The 14,628-nt window shown below is 44.4% G+C and overlaps 1 protein-coding gene across 2 annotated transcripts in view; it reads left to right on the top strand.

Annotated features, from left to right (window-relative positions):
* The window catches only part of arhgef10 (Rho guanine nucleotide exchange factor (GEF) 10), an 87,117-nt gene that overhangs the window by 42,152 nt on the left and 30,337 nt on the right, over nt 1-14,628 (top strand). For both annotated transcript variants that reach the window (XM_035379946.1, XM_035379936.1), the window contains 7 exons: nt 817-1,007; nt 8,710-8,825; nt 9,724-9,851; nt 10,762-10,862; nt 11,490-11,611; nt 12,245-12,331; nt 13,739-13,965. In XM_035379946.1, coding sequence (XP_035235837.1) covers nt 817-1,007; nt 8,710-8,825; nt 9,724-9,851; nt 10,762-10,862; nt 11,490-11,611; nt 12,245-12,331; nt 13,739-13,965 — 972 coding nt within the window. The remainder of the gene's footprint in view (nt 1-816; nt 1,008-8,709; nt 8,826-9,723; nt 9,852-10,761; nt 10,863-11,489; nt 11,612-12,244; nt 12,332-13,738; nt 13,966-14,628) is intronic.

Raw genomic sequence — 14,628 nt, 5'->3', positions numbered from 1 at the left:
CCCGGGCAAACACCTGATAGGTTATCGGCTGGAGAAAGTTCAGTGGTAACTCAGACAACTGAACTGCAGTGATGGCCTGCTGATACACACCTCACAGCTGGTGGGAGTAAACCCGTTGTGTTTTCCCGCCTTTTTTTGCGGTTTCTCGCTCACGGTAGGCCAGTGACACGATCCAGGCTGAATGTGGGACTGCAGTGCCTGCCTTGCACTTATCGGACTGAGTAGCCCTATAAAACAGCTGTACTCAAACTCAGTCCTGTGGACCCCTGTATTTCCTGGTCGTTGTTCCGACTGTAATCCCAGAATTTTAATAAGCTGTTAATTTTTTTTTGATTGCATGCTTTTTAGGCTTTGAGGGATTATTTACTCTCTTAAGCCACATTTTACACATAGATAGCTATGCATGAAGAATAAATGTCCCATATTCACATTGTGCTTATTGTGCTATATTGCAAACAGTTGCATGAAAGAAGGTAATAAAGTGATCAAACTGAATCAGTAGGCTCCTAATTGGTAAAAAGGTGGACACATTACCACTAAAACTACCCATTTGGTAGATAATGAAGAACCCACGGACAAAGCAAATGATAATGAGCCAGACCCGCATTGTGTTAAGTTCCAGGAACTAATTGCGAACTTGTGTCCAACAACCTTGACTAGAACTGTAACAACTATAACTGAAAAAAGATTGCCTGTAACAAAAACCAGCCTACCCAAGTCCCCAGGATTGAGTTTGAGAGCCAGTGCTATAAACCCTCAGAGGATAAGCGAGTCTGAGCGTGTGCGCCTTGCCCCTCCCCTCCCCTCCCCCTACAGGGGCAGCCAGGACAGCGGCGGCGGGGGCAGCGGCGGGGGTGCGTCCCTGGGGCAGAAGCTGCTGCTGAAGTGGAGCGTGCCCCTCAGCCTGGTGGACGTGGTGGAGTTCGGCTCCAGCGAGGAGGCCGGCGACGGCGGCCGCTTCGCCGCGCCGCACTCCGGGGAGAACGTGGTCATCAACGCCAGGCCAAGTACGCCGCCCCGAGCCCGCGCGCTTACGACTTACGGCAAAGATGTGTAAAGATGGGCCTTTTAATGTTCATGCTCATTGGAGAAGTAGAAAGACGGGAGCCCGCACTCAAAACAAAAAGTTTTTACATCGTAGGTATCTTGACAATATAGTTTCTTTTCAGCTCTTTATTGTGAAACTGAAGACTAGCGTGCTTCGGCCTTTCAGCCGTCCGCAGTGCCTCAGTGTTCATTAGAGACTCACGGCTAATTTTCGCGCTTTATCTGACGGAGTCCTGGGTGTTAGCCAAGCGTTCGTCCTGAACTTTGACTTAAAACCAAGTGTTAGGTTATTTTTCTTCACAAACAGTTTTTCAGGTTTATTTTTGGTGATTAGCTGTCCCAAACTGCATTCGTGACAAGAAAAAAAGAATCATTAGAATGTATTTGCAATACTTAAACACACATTAATAACAATATTCAAACTTAAACAAGAGCATTTATTGAAACAGCGCCTGGCCTGGGCTGTGTGTGCTACATATAGCTGATGCTTCCAAGATGTCGCCGTGACATCATGACAGTGATGCTGAGTAGCAGTAAAATCAATGACTCCCCTCACGTCCCCCCCACCCCCTGAAGGGCCGCATTAAATATTAACGAGCCCACAGGTGATCAGTGCAGCTTCTCTTCAGTGTCTCTGCCCCTTTGTGTGTGCCACCGGACCAGAAGCAACATAAAGAATAGTCGCCGGCGTGTCTTACGCTGCAAAGAAATCAATTCTGCACACTGCTCTCGTTCCCCTGTGCGGTCAGTTTTATCTGTCTGCTCACAAGATTAGAATTTTATTCCTGGAGGTATAACGTAAGGTTGGTCGGGCGCCGACGTTCTTGTGGATCAAACTATTGTTTGTGCTGCAGATTTCGTTCCATTTCTTCAGCTTTAGGCAGAGACTGCAGACGTTGGAGGTCTTGTTTTAGTCAATAACTGTGTTTCGTGCACATGAATATTATCACGGTAACCAGACTATTCAAGTATTCCAATTATAACACAAAAACCGGTATTTGGTTTTTATGAGTAACCAGTTTAAGATGTGGATAGAATATAGTCATAGTCATATAGTCATGGAAAGACATTGTTCGGAATATTCCTTCCACTTGGCTAATAAATTTACAACATACTGTTTGGGGTACTATGGTGACATGCATACATTAGGGGCCTTCATATTGTGTGGCTAAAGCTTATTCAGAATATTATCAGAACCAGGATAAAGATGTTTTCTGGATTGCCGTGCGTGTAACACGGTCTCTGTCATTGCCATTTTCATACAGCTCCAGCATTGTTGTCTGTTCTCCTCTTAATGGCAGAATTTTTGTCCATTGTATTTTCAGCACTGATATTTCAAGGACCCACACAAAATGGCCGGGCTTTGGTTGAGCACCCCACCTTGATAATATTTTAACTGTATTGTAGCAGCTTCATCCAGCACCCACTACAGTTTACAGCACAGGCTACTTTTACTAGCACTTGGAAGTGTGGAAGCTGAACAGAGAGTCATACGACATGAATCCTGTGTTCAGTACAAAGCAAATATGTAATTAATGATTACAATCATAATATTACCAAGGACTTTATAGCCACACTCTTATTAGACCATATTTGTTTTATCCAAGGTTAAAATATCTAAATTAGGAAACATGTAAATATATTATTAATGTGAAAATTAATTTCACATTTTGTTGCAGGCCCCTTAAAAAACCTCTGACCCTAGTTTGAGACCCTCTATGTTAATGTTAGGTTATGCTTGTGGTGGGTGTGTTATGTAAGGGTTTTTTTTCGTGTGTCTGGTCTGTGAGAGGCTTTTCCCTGTGCTCTGTACTACAGGGTCATGTGACTTCCCTGCATTCACTGGGGCTGTGGCCCGTTGGTAGCTGGTCAGGCTCGTTTTCAGGCCCTGTTAAAAACAGACGTGATATCCGGACTTTAATTTGTGCTCTCTGTCCTCGTACTTGATGTCAGCGTAAACAGGAGTCTGGACATCTACATCTCTCCCTTTTCCCATCAAGCAGTATGATCAGGAGCGGTTTCTGTAAACGGGAACGTGTTTCCGGTTAACGCTTGGTCAGCCACGGTAGTGGGTCTCTTTGTGGAAAAGCAGTACCAACAATTCAGTTAAATTCACTAGGACTAGTATAATCCCTTTAAGGGAAACATTGGGTAAAACTGAACATAATTAGAGTTGCATAATAATTTTATCTATCAATCCATCAGTACATGCCTACAGACTGCCAACCACACCTTCACACAAAACAAGATGTAGATGTTCCTGTTCTTGGGCTGAACCAAATAGCCAGTATCTTGTGAACCTAGCAACGTTGACTGATTGCTGGGGTTGGAGAATTGTCGTAAATAAGCATACACAAGCCTATTTAACGCCCGATAGGGTAACAGCAGCAACTTGAAATCGGGCCCGCTTGTTTATTGGTAGCTGGCGAAGCGAGTTAAAACTGTTTTGTTTGGGTTCTGGTTGGGATCCTAGCAGCGGATTTTTTTAACAATTCAAAAGGCGGTTTTCAGTGACATTCGAGCCCCCTGAGTGACTGCGGTCCTCCATTAAAAGCACAGATGGCTTTTTCTGCGTCGTTTAGCAAAAAGAAGTGGCTCGTTTTGACGATTTTCCTCCGGTGAAGGAAATTATGCTTCGGGTTTCAAAAGAGAGATCTGAGTCAGCTGTGATCCCATGATCTTTAGCATTGAATGAAAAGTTTAATGTGTTGTTTCAAAGGCTTTCGGGACTAAATTTGGTCCCAGTGCTACTCCATCTGAGCATGTTCCTCTCCAAAGTGCATTGTCATCCTTATCCACTGGACTGCTATGTCATCTTTAATCTGCGGATCAGGAATAAGCTATTGAATGCATACTGTAGAACTAGAAGGAGAGAGTATATTAAATTATTCTGTAAAATTGCGTCAGTTCAGTCTACTTTCCTGTCTTCAAAGGGAAGGAGTGTCTTTGTCCTGGTCATGTCAGGCCATGCTTGGCTTGTCTTTTAAAAATGATACCCTCAAGGTCTGGTATTAAATCTGGTCTATGCCAGCGCCATAGTGTCATGGTGATAGTGGAGGTTGCAGAAGTAAGATGCAGGAATATGATTGGACCATTGAAATCGGGAGGAAAGGGGGAGCATGTTTCGATAAGTATAGGCCAATACAGTTCGTATGAGCCGCATTCCTCTAATGTTCAGTACTGTGTTAGCATTGCTGAAGATGTGTTAGCTGTGTAGCGCTAACAATGCAATAGGCGGGATATAAATAGCTTTAGTTATAATCTCAAAATGGAGTCCCAAGGTGCAGGTTGAAATGGAACCATGTTCTACATCAAATTCTACTTTTTCACTATCCTGTCTTTTAGAGCAAAGAAAAAACAAGTAGAATGGGTACATTTGTTTCCCATCAGTCTCTGATTCATTTCTTTCTTTTTAACCGTCTGTTTAATTACGACTTTAACGTACCCTCCGATCTCAGTCAGCAATCGCTGAGCTTTGTGTGCTGTGAGGTCTCAGAGGGTGTCTGTATCACACAGGCTTTCACTAGTGTCCTACATAGTGGTAGTGTGGGGAAATGAGGTCAGGTTCAGCACGGTTCATCAGGTTACAGTGCACGATAAGCTCTCCTGCGCAGGCTGCAGTTAAACAACGCTCGAAAGCTCGACAGGAACCATTCAGGGAAAGTTCTGGAACCGACACACTGCAGATATTATTGATTGAGTTTTTTTCTATATGTAATGTATGTATATTTAGTTTTCTATGCCACATTAACTTTATTGAGGTACATGGCAGTTCTGGAACCGACACACTGCAGATATTATTGATGGAGTTTTTTGTATATGTAATGTATGTATATTTAGTTTTCTATGCCATATTAACTTTATTGAGGTACAGGGCAGGAGGAACCTGATGCCACAGTTATAAGTAATGAATCCTTAGGGAAAACAATCCATTTAATTTGCCAATCCATGCCTGTTTGCTTGTCTCCCCCAGGGACTGACGTGTTATTGACTGGCTGCCAAAGCAAAGCTCCCCTCTCAGATAAGCTGTCTGTGCCAGCGTAGTGTACATGCAGGCATGCTTTTGGATTGGTCAGTGTTTCCCAATGGATTTCTCACACAGATGCACACATTCTTATGTCATAGGGAAGCATTAGTCCAATTCTTATTCCAACATTAAACCTATTCTGATGACATAAAATACCTGTGCGGGGCCAGCTCTGAATTGATGCTGTAGTAGTGACACTGGCTATCTGCAGCTAAGATTGTTTTATTTAAGTATGTTCTCTATTCTTAGGCCTGGTATTTTTAAACCTTAAACCCAGTCCTGCTTAATATTTCTCCACAGTGATACACTGATAAGATACCCTGTTCCAAGTGCATTCTTATGCAGTTACAATACTCTTTTCAGTATCACAACTCCCATAAGCAATCTCCTATACCTGTGCTTGGATGCGAACGGAAAAACTTTCCCTTTGGCCCTGCTGCGTCCTGCTTATTAGATCACATATATTTTCTTCACCACTGGAATATTACTATGCCCCCCCTCCCACGCACCAAAAATATCACCAAAATAAATCACATAATATCATCCTATCGTTTTCCCACTCAAGATTTACTGGTTGTTTACTAGATTAACTAGTAATTACATTACATTGTATTCATGTAACAGATGTTTTTATTCAGCGTGACGTACAATATAGGAGAAACATAAATGCAGTCACATGATTAGTATGAGTAATAGTGCCAGACCTGGCTAACAAGAGTCCCAGACCAGCGAGTAAAGATGCAACTTCACTAAATCACTAGTGCAAGTTAACTACACTGACCCAGAATCAAGGTACAAACTGTAAGTAGAGTACATTAATAAGAAGATATACGAAGAGAAACATAAAACCCTAAAATATAGCCCGAAAACCATGAAAAACCATTAGCTAAATTACAGAAGGAAGGGGCAGTATGGAGTGGAGATAGGAGAGGAACCAAGATGGTCTGAAGAGATAGGTTTTCAGTTTGTGTTGGAATAGCCAGTGTTTCTGCTGTCATGGCCGCTTTGGGAAGTACTGTATGTTTCACAACTGTGGGGCCAGTACAAACGGGCATCATGACTGGGAGAAATGGCCGGGAGTGGAGAGACAATCCCTTCAAGACTGAGGATCGGAGAGCTCTGGTCAGGGTGTGGGGTTTGAAGACTGCTTATGGATTTGGTACAGCTGTTCCTTTGTCTCCTCTGTAGGCTAGTACCAGGGTTTTAAAAGTGACAGGCAGTAACAGGTAGCCGCTGAATTGAAATTGTCGGACTCCGAACCATCATTTGGGAAAAAACTGGGGGCAAAATGAGGACAGGTGTCAGATGGCATTAAGTGTGTGTATCACGGTTTCCATAGCGACCTAGCGCGCAGCTAGTGTGCACTCAAGCAAAATGAATTTGTGAGCACATTTTATTACATTGCGTTCCATTCATTTAGCTGGAAGCTCTTATCCAGAGTGACTTAAAATGTGGGAGAACATAAGTACATTCACCTGGTTTACATGAGTAATAGTGTCAGAACTGGCTAACAGCATCTCTGCTATATTAAATGCATGAACATTCGATCTGTACTGTACTATAAGAGTGTCTAATGCTTGCTATAGGTGTTGCAGCCTGTGTCATACTGAGCTTTTTGAGCAAACCTGCCAACACTAGGTATATGACAGTATACCTTCCAGTTTTAGTGTCCTTAATTATATAAATAATAAATAATTTTTGAATGCTCTTGAAACTTCTGCAAGTTTACCTTTTTACTGGATATATGCCTACTTCACATAATCAGGTAAATGTATGTAATAGTGTATGAAACACTGTGATTGAAGACTTTCAAGCTTAAAATCGTATTATACATTCCAGGTAGTAAATATTGTGAATAAAATTCTTTGGAAGAATAGTTTGGTGGCATTAAGGTGGTGTATACATAATATTCCTGTTCTCACGGTGGAGAACGTGTTAAATTGTAGAACTCAACCCAAAAAACCCTCCGCCTCATACCACAACCTCACGAAAACGAGTGGCGAATATCAGATATCACATATAAAAAGCATTCCTAATGTGCAGGTACTTGAGAAGAAACAAGTGTTTATCCAATCAGAAAAGTCTCCAGAACTCAGCATGAATGCGAACGTTAAATTTCAAACGTGAAAAGCACTCCCAGTGCAAAGGTACAGCGCTCGAGGAGCGGAGAAGAGCTTTCCGAGCCTCGAAGCGGGGCGGTGAGACGCCTTGGCCGGCGCTTCTGGGAGAGAGAGCGAGAGGCGGGCGCGTTGGGATTTATGGCGCGTCGGCTCTCCGACAAACAGGACGAGGCCCTTCTGGCAGACGGCGAAGGAGCCGTCAGACCGGTGTGGACTTTGGCCGCGCGGGTTGGCTCGGAGGCGGGGGGGTGGGGGACGGAGCTGCCTTTTGTTGCCGGGGTCGGGGTGAAAAGCTTCGCAACGGGCGCTTTTCCTCCCACCGGCTCGATTAGCGTGCTGCGGCGGGGGAGCGCCTCGGTGGCGGCAGAAGGTGGGAGGCCGAAGCGCTGAAGCGTCCTTTGAACGAGGACACTTCGAGAGCTGGAGAATGCGTCTTCAGACACGGACGCAGTCGTCGCTGACTGATTTGAGCACTCCAGACTCATTTTAAAGTGAATTTGAAGTTCTTGTCTCTCTACGAATGTGTCCTGAAGTAGTTTCATGATTATTTTAATTGTAATTCAGTCAACTCTGTCCATTTTCTCCCCGGCACAAGAATGTACGGAGATGCTGTGTAGTTTGGCAACCTTTCAGAGTTTGTTCAGGGGCCCAGTTCATTCATAGACATTTTTGCACACAGGTTACGCACTTGCATTCTTTCATTCATATCACAGATTGGCACCAGTGCTGCAGCTTTGTTGGAAACATGGATGTTGCTCATTCATTTCAGAGTTATGCTGGACCCAAAATGAAATTTTAAACCCCATTACCAGGCTGGCAGAAATGCAATATTTCATTGAGATTGTATCTTAATATTGTGCTTTTAAATGCAATTGGAAACTCAAATTATGTGCACTGGCAAGAATATATGCACATCTTAACATGGTAAGCCCATGAATTGTATATTGAAACCAATACAGACTGGCCATTGGGGCAATCAATTGTTCCCTTGTAGCTAGGTGGAAAATGACACCTAAACTGTTGTGTATCTGTGAAAGGTTGTCTCTATGTATCTGTATAATGTTCTAAAAGATCTTCATAGAAGGTGTAAGGTTGTGTGGCAGGCATTTTAATTGGTTGTGTGGATGGCAGTGTACTGTAGTGGTTAGGAAACTTGTGAGAGGTTGCAGGTTCAAATCCTTAATGAGGCACTGCTGTTGTACGCTTGAGTAGGGAGGGTACTTGATGCATGATTGAAATTCAAAGTAAAATGCATTTACCGGTTAAGGGACAGGTTCAAAAACATTTGCCGTTTCTTGCACGCACACAACTCAAAGTCAAGCTGAAACCTGCCGGTTACAAAATCACAGGGTCAGGGACTACTTCACTTTTACAAATAATCCTCCTGAATGCATTTAAAACAGCAAGACTGAAATGAACATTAGTGACTGCAGTCCACATGTGGGGTTTTTACAATGAAAGCTTTACTTCACTGACAAGTTGTTCACCTCACTTGTTCATACTCAACCCTTGCAGACAAGCTGTACGTGGGTCCAGGCCAGCTGTACCAGGACCTGCAGAACCTCATCCACGACCTCGGACTGGTAAAGCATATCTCCAGCATGATTGGCAGCCTGAAAGGAAACTACCAGGTGAGCAGGCGTGTTTAACGTTTCAGCTGGTGTCTCTCTTCATAAGAACAAGAGAATGGGAATACCTGATAAATAGAGGCCTATTTAGTCTATTAGTCTATTTAGCTTTGTCATTTTGCCTACCACCTTGAGCAATAGTGTCCACCGTTTTCTGTTTTTTTTTTTTACTTTTTTCTTAGAATTAGCAATAAATCCACCATTCAATAAATGAGGAGAGATGTGTCAACTGTGTAAAGTAGAATTAGCAATAAATTCACCATTCAATAAATGAGGAGAGATGTGTCGGCTGCGTAAATCGGCTGCTTTGAAACTGCTCAGTAAGCGCTGAGCCCCGGTGAAAACCTTCACGCCCTGCGACGCGCGAAGGCGAGAGCGAACGCCACAGACTGCAGCACGCGGCACTGCCTCCGGGCAGCTCTTTTAACACCCTAACGGTTTCTGCCCTTCAAAGCCCGGGTGATTTAGCTCCGCGCGGGTCTGTCGGGGCGAACGCGCCGCCGAGTCGGAATTAATCGCGCGCCCGCGCGGCCTTGCGTTAGCAGGGAATCCGGTCCGTCTTCTTTATGCGTTCTTGCTGTGTGCACTGTATGCAAGACATTCTTGGAGTCTCGGGGTTTCGTTAAGCTGTGTGTGTTCCTGTCTGTGTGGCAACATGCCAAATGGAAAACCAGCTTTGTCCCCTATGCCAATACCACCCTCAATGTGTTCAAAACTACTGGTCTGTTACGTCCACTGATGATAAATTGTTGTTCCAACGTGTGTATGTAATGTCTAGATGTATCTGTGTTCCTGTCTGCGTTTCTATTTACCTGTGTTTCTGTTTCTGAAAAAGAACCCTCCTCTCGATGTCAATAAAGCTGTAATCTCTATAATGAATAATCCCTGATCTCTGATGCAGAATGTGAACTCGGCTGTGGCCCAGGACTGGGTGTCGGGCCTCCAGAGACTCATCCTGAAGAAGGAGGAGGAAATCCGGGCCGCCGATCGCTGCAGGATCCAGCTGCAGCTGCCAGGGAAGCATGACAAGTCAGTACCGCTCCACGGGCATCCCTCACGCACCTTCCTCACCTGCTGTTGGCTCTGCAGTGTCTCTGCAGGGCTGCCCTGGGCTGGCTCGTTATGTCATGACAGAGCTGCCTGCCTGCAGTTGACATGGTAGTTATGTGATGACAGAACTTCCCCACCTGCATTTGGCATGGCAATCATGTGACAACAGAGCTGCCTGCCTGCAGTTGACATGGTAGTTATGTGATGACAGAACTTCCCCGCCTGCATTTGGCATGGCAATCATGTGACAACAGAGCTGCCTGCCTGCAGTTGACATGGTAGTTATGTGATGACAGAACTTCCCCACCTGCATTTGGCATGGCAATCATGTCACAACAGAGATGCCCTGCCTGCAGTTGGCAAGCAATTATGTCACGACAAAACTGTCGTGCCTGCTGTTGGCATGGCAGTCATGTCACGACAGCTTCCCTGCCTATAGTGGACATGGCAGTTATGTCACAACAGAGCTTCCCCGCCTGCAGTTGGCATGCAGTTATGTCACAACAGAGCTGTCCTGCCTGCAGTTGGCATGTAGTTATGTCACAACAGAGCTGTCCTGCCTGCAGTTGGCATGGCAGTCATGTCACGACAGAGCTTCCCTGTCTGCAGTTGGTGCATGGGTGCCTAAATCTGAAAAACGTGCAGTTACACCATGGATTTACATATACGCATTCAGTTCCATATACATATGTAATGAATTATAACAAGGTTTATTTTATCTGAAAACCTAATTATAATCAGTTTATTCATAACGTAACATAAAAATCTACACAAGATATTATTGAAGATGTTTTTTTCTGTTTCGCTGACGACCGCCTGGGACCGCTTTTCGGATCTCAGTTTGGGAACCCCGGGGCTAATCGGCGGCTCTCTTGCCCTCTCTCCGCAGGTCCGGGCGGCCGACGCACTTCACCGCCGTGTTCAACACCTTCACGCCGGCCGTCAAGCAGTCGTGGATCAGCAGCTTTCAGATGGCCAAGCTGGCCTTGGGTACGTCCGGGCGTTACGGTGCGCCAGTGGCTGGCTGGCGTTTCACCCTCTGCCAAAAAGCACCGTGGCGGCCAAATTCACTCTATGACTCCCCATCAGCCATCTCAACTCAGTTCAATTCATTCAGTGTGCTTTATTCGCATTGCAAAATCAGTATTTTGTCGCAAAGTAATTATTGTTAAATGAGACATATAAAGTACACTAGAGGCCAGATATTCCTGTTCCAAAAGCTGTACGGCCCTTCCATTGCAACATTAATTCTCAGAAGGTTTGATTTTCGCCACAATTTCTCTTTATTGAGCTCTCTTTGCGAATTTTAACGTTCATATTTATCTTCGGTAAGGGGAACACCGTGCTCCTTGGTCTGCTAAAACAGCAAGTTCTGAAGTCGTGGCGTCTGGAATGTAAATTACGGATACGGGTCTTTCGCAACACATTTGTATTAAACGGGGGAGTAGTGAGTGTCCAGTTCTGCGGGCGGTATATAGTTTTATTGATGCACAGCGAGTGCGTTTCTCCTCTGATGAAATGGAAAACTCTTCCTCCTCCCCTCCTTCTCCTGTGATGTGGCGCAGTCCGAGCCAGCTGAGAGAGTGTGGGTGTTTGTTGTTTTTTTTTCATCGGCAGAGGAGGACAACCTGCAGGGCTGGTTCTTTGCCGAGGACGATGGGAATCAGATGAAGAAACGCAAACACCCCCTCCTCCTGAGGCAGATGCCTGTGGTCATGTCCAAGCTGCAGGAGTTCAAGGTGGGCATGCCCGCCCCCACAACAGAAAAACAATATGGCTGGCCTCTCCTCAACCCATGGACTCCCAATTATTCTATTAAGATACACAAGCTAGAAGTGGTGGGAGGTATTTAATGTTTAATGTGGGATGCATTTAATGTGGTAGCAGGAGGACACATCTGGAGCTCACTGCAGTACCAGCGCATTTACAAAACTCACCTTCTCATCCTTCGCTAACTGGCTCAGGGGTCTGCGACCTTTGAACTTGAGAGCCACAAGATCTGCTGGGTTTTGTTCTCGCCTTAAAAATCAGCACCCACTTCAGACCCAAGTAGCCAGTGAAAGTGAGTTAGCTGTGTAATCGACTAACTCGACTAAATCGACTAACTAATGGATTAATTATGTGTGGAATTGTATGAAAACCAGCAGAGCCTGTGGCTCTCCAGGACCAGGGTTATAGACCCCTGAGTTTGCTAACCGTACCTAATAATGTCGATGTATTATTTTTCATATTGTGAGTAGTTTTCTTGTACGTAAGTATTTGTCGAAAGCATTGCTGTTTACTGTTTTCTAAGAAGGCAGAGGCGCTAAGGCTTTGTCTGATTGTAGTTGTTAGCAGTTGGTGAAGTCTCCGTTCCTCACTTTGTGCGTCAGGTGGAGTGTGCGGTTCACAACCCCGAGCCCCTGTACAACACCGAGAGCACGGCGGACACGCCCGTCCTCGGATACGGCTGCGTGTGGGTAAGCATGCCCCTCCCATCATGTGGTCATGAGGAATATTATTATTGATAATAATCTATATAATTATTATTATTATTATTTAATTATTCCATTTTATGCACTTATTGTAAGTCGCTTTGGGATAAAAGCTATTCCTATAAGGTCCGTTTGAATTTTAATTTGATTATTAGTGATGGCAGTTAAGCTGTTCAGGCCACCCAGCTAGTACATTGGAAATTAGGCTATCTAAACAGCTAATTCAAAAGTAAATCAAGCTTTTGTGTCCGACTGAGGGAAAGGCGGTCCACATTGGCCCTCATCACGTGTGTGTCACTTGACAAGTATATACGAGATATGAGAGGATAAGGTATTCATGAGAGAACATGAACAAAAATGAACATTCCATTAATTTTTTTTTTTACATATTTAAAAACAAATGTGGAGTGAATCCAGGCCTCGGTTCTTGTTCTGCTGCTTGTCTGGGCAGATGTAACAGGATCTCCATTTTCCCTCATACTGTAGGTGTGGTCTTAAAGCCATTATAGTCACCTGAAGCCATAGAACATCAGTAAAAGGCAGAGCTTAATGAACAAGCTCCATTCCAGCACATCACTGCTTACTTAATGCCCATAATGGGGGTTTCCTTTAGCAAATGAGTCATTATATTGCATGGAGTGCTTTGTGCATACTTGCTGGAGAGACGGGTTCCCTGTGGGTCTAGTTCAAAGTGCTTGCTTGTGGATGTTGAAAATTGGAGGTCATAAAATTGATTGGATTTGTGCTTAGAGGTGCTTCATTTTCTGTTGGTTTGTGCACTTTACGGAACCCCTTTTTTCTGAAGCTGTGCATATCCTTTAAGGAAAATCCAGACTTTTGTCAATTATGTGCCATAGTGTCCTGTGCTTTCAAAGTCATGTCATATGCTATAAATAGTAGTGTTAGTACAGTGGGTTTGTAGTCAAAAAAATAAAGAAGGCTTCAGTATTAACTGAAGTCTGATGCATGTGTCATTTACAAATAAGGTCTTTGAAAAGTCCTTTCGTTTACCTTTGGAAATGCCTTTGGGTCCATGGCTATACCTCTAAAAAGGGTTCCCAAAATCCAAAGTACAGGATTTAATGACATTTTCTAACAAAAATAAAAACAGCTAGTGCTATATATGACTGTTTGTGAATTTAAGGGTTTTCAGGTGCATGGTATACAGGTTATATTTTTCATATTTTTCTCACAACCTCTTGACCTACCAGTGAGTCCACTTTGGAAAACCTGTCCTAAAGTTTAAAGGTCACTCCAGATAGCTTGACCCCTCAGCCTGATGTGTGAGGCCTATTTCGTTGTGTTGTGGGTTGTCTCTGTAAGCGGTCAGCAGTGGGAACTCTAGCCATCGCCTTCACCTTTTGACCCTCACCGCCGTGCCTCCCGTCTCAGGTGGCCAGCTGCACCAATCAGATGGGCCAGATCTCGGTGGTCAGCCTGCAGAGCCCCGCCCCCAAGGTGACCGAGTGCTTCAACGTGGAGTCGCGCATCCTGTGCATGGTCCACGTGCCCCCTGAGCACGTGCAGGAGGCGGAGGGAAGCGAGGCACCCGAAAACAACGTCGGCCCCGGGAGGGGAACCGACAGTCCCACGGTCTGCCTGGGCATGGAGGAGGGGAGGTACGTCCTGCACTGACCCCTCTCTGTACGTGATCTCTGCTCTCAAACCTCGACTGTCCTTTCTCTCGCACTTCTCAATCATAGTATTTCTTAGCAGTATTTCCTAGTAACTATATATGGTGTCAGGTTTGCTGAATATGTTTCAGCAGATAGCTGCACATGCTAACAGTGTAGCTGAACTATAGCTTAACTTCCTATTACACTGTTACTGATAAGAACATGACTTATCATTTTCTGTTGGTATTATTAGTCACTCTGGATAGTCACTCTGGATAAGAGTGTTTTATGTGGCTGTAATGTAAATGACTTGCTGAATTGTATCAAAAGGCAAGATAATTCAGTTGCATATCTAGTTCTGGTGTCACCACGTACCATTTAAGCTTCACCCATGTCTGATGCAATCAAAAACTAGACTGTTGCTATAAAGGAATTGAAAGGCAATTAATGTGGTTTTTATGAGGAAAAGCAAACCCAGGGAAATTAAGTGGCTGGATGTGAACCAGTATTTATAACCAGCCTTGTAAAGGCCAATCACGTGGTATGTGTGCTTATTCATCCAATAAGCACGTTTTCAAATTACTTTTTGACATTTTCTGAGAAATCGTTTCAGACTTGTTACACACGCATGATATTTTCCAGGACTTCAGCTTGATTACCTTTTAG

Source organism: Anguilla anguilla, chromosome 1, assembly GCF_013347855.1.
Source record: "Anguilla anguilla isolate fAngAng1 chromosome 1, fAngAng1.pri, whole genome shotgun sequence".
Taxonomy (NCBI): domain Eukaryota; kingdom Metazoa; phylum Chordata; class Actinopteri; order Anguilliformes; family Anguillidae; genus Anguilla; species Anguilla anguilla.
The sequence above is the reverse complement of the archived record's forward strand: the minus strand, read 5'-3'. Positions and strand labels throughout refer to the sequence as shown.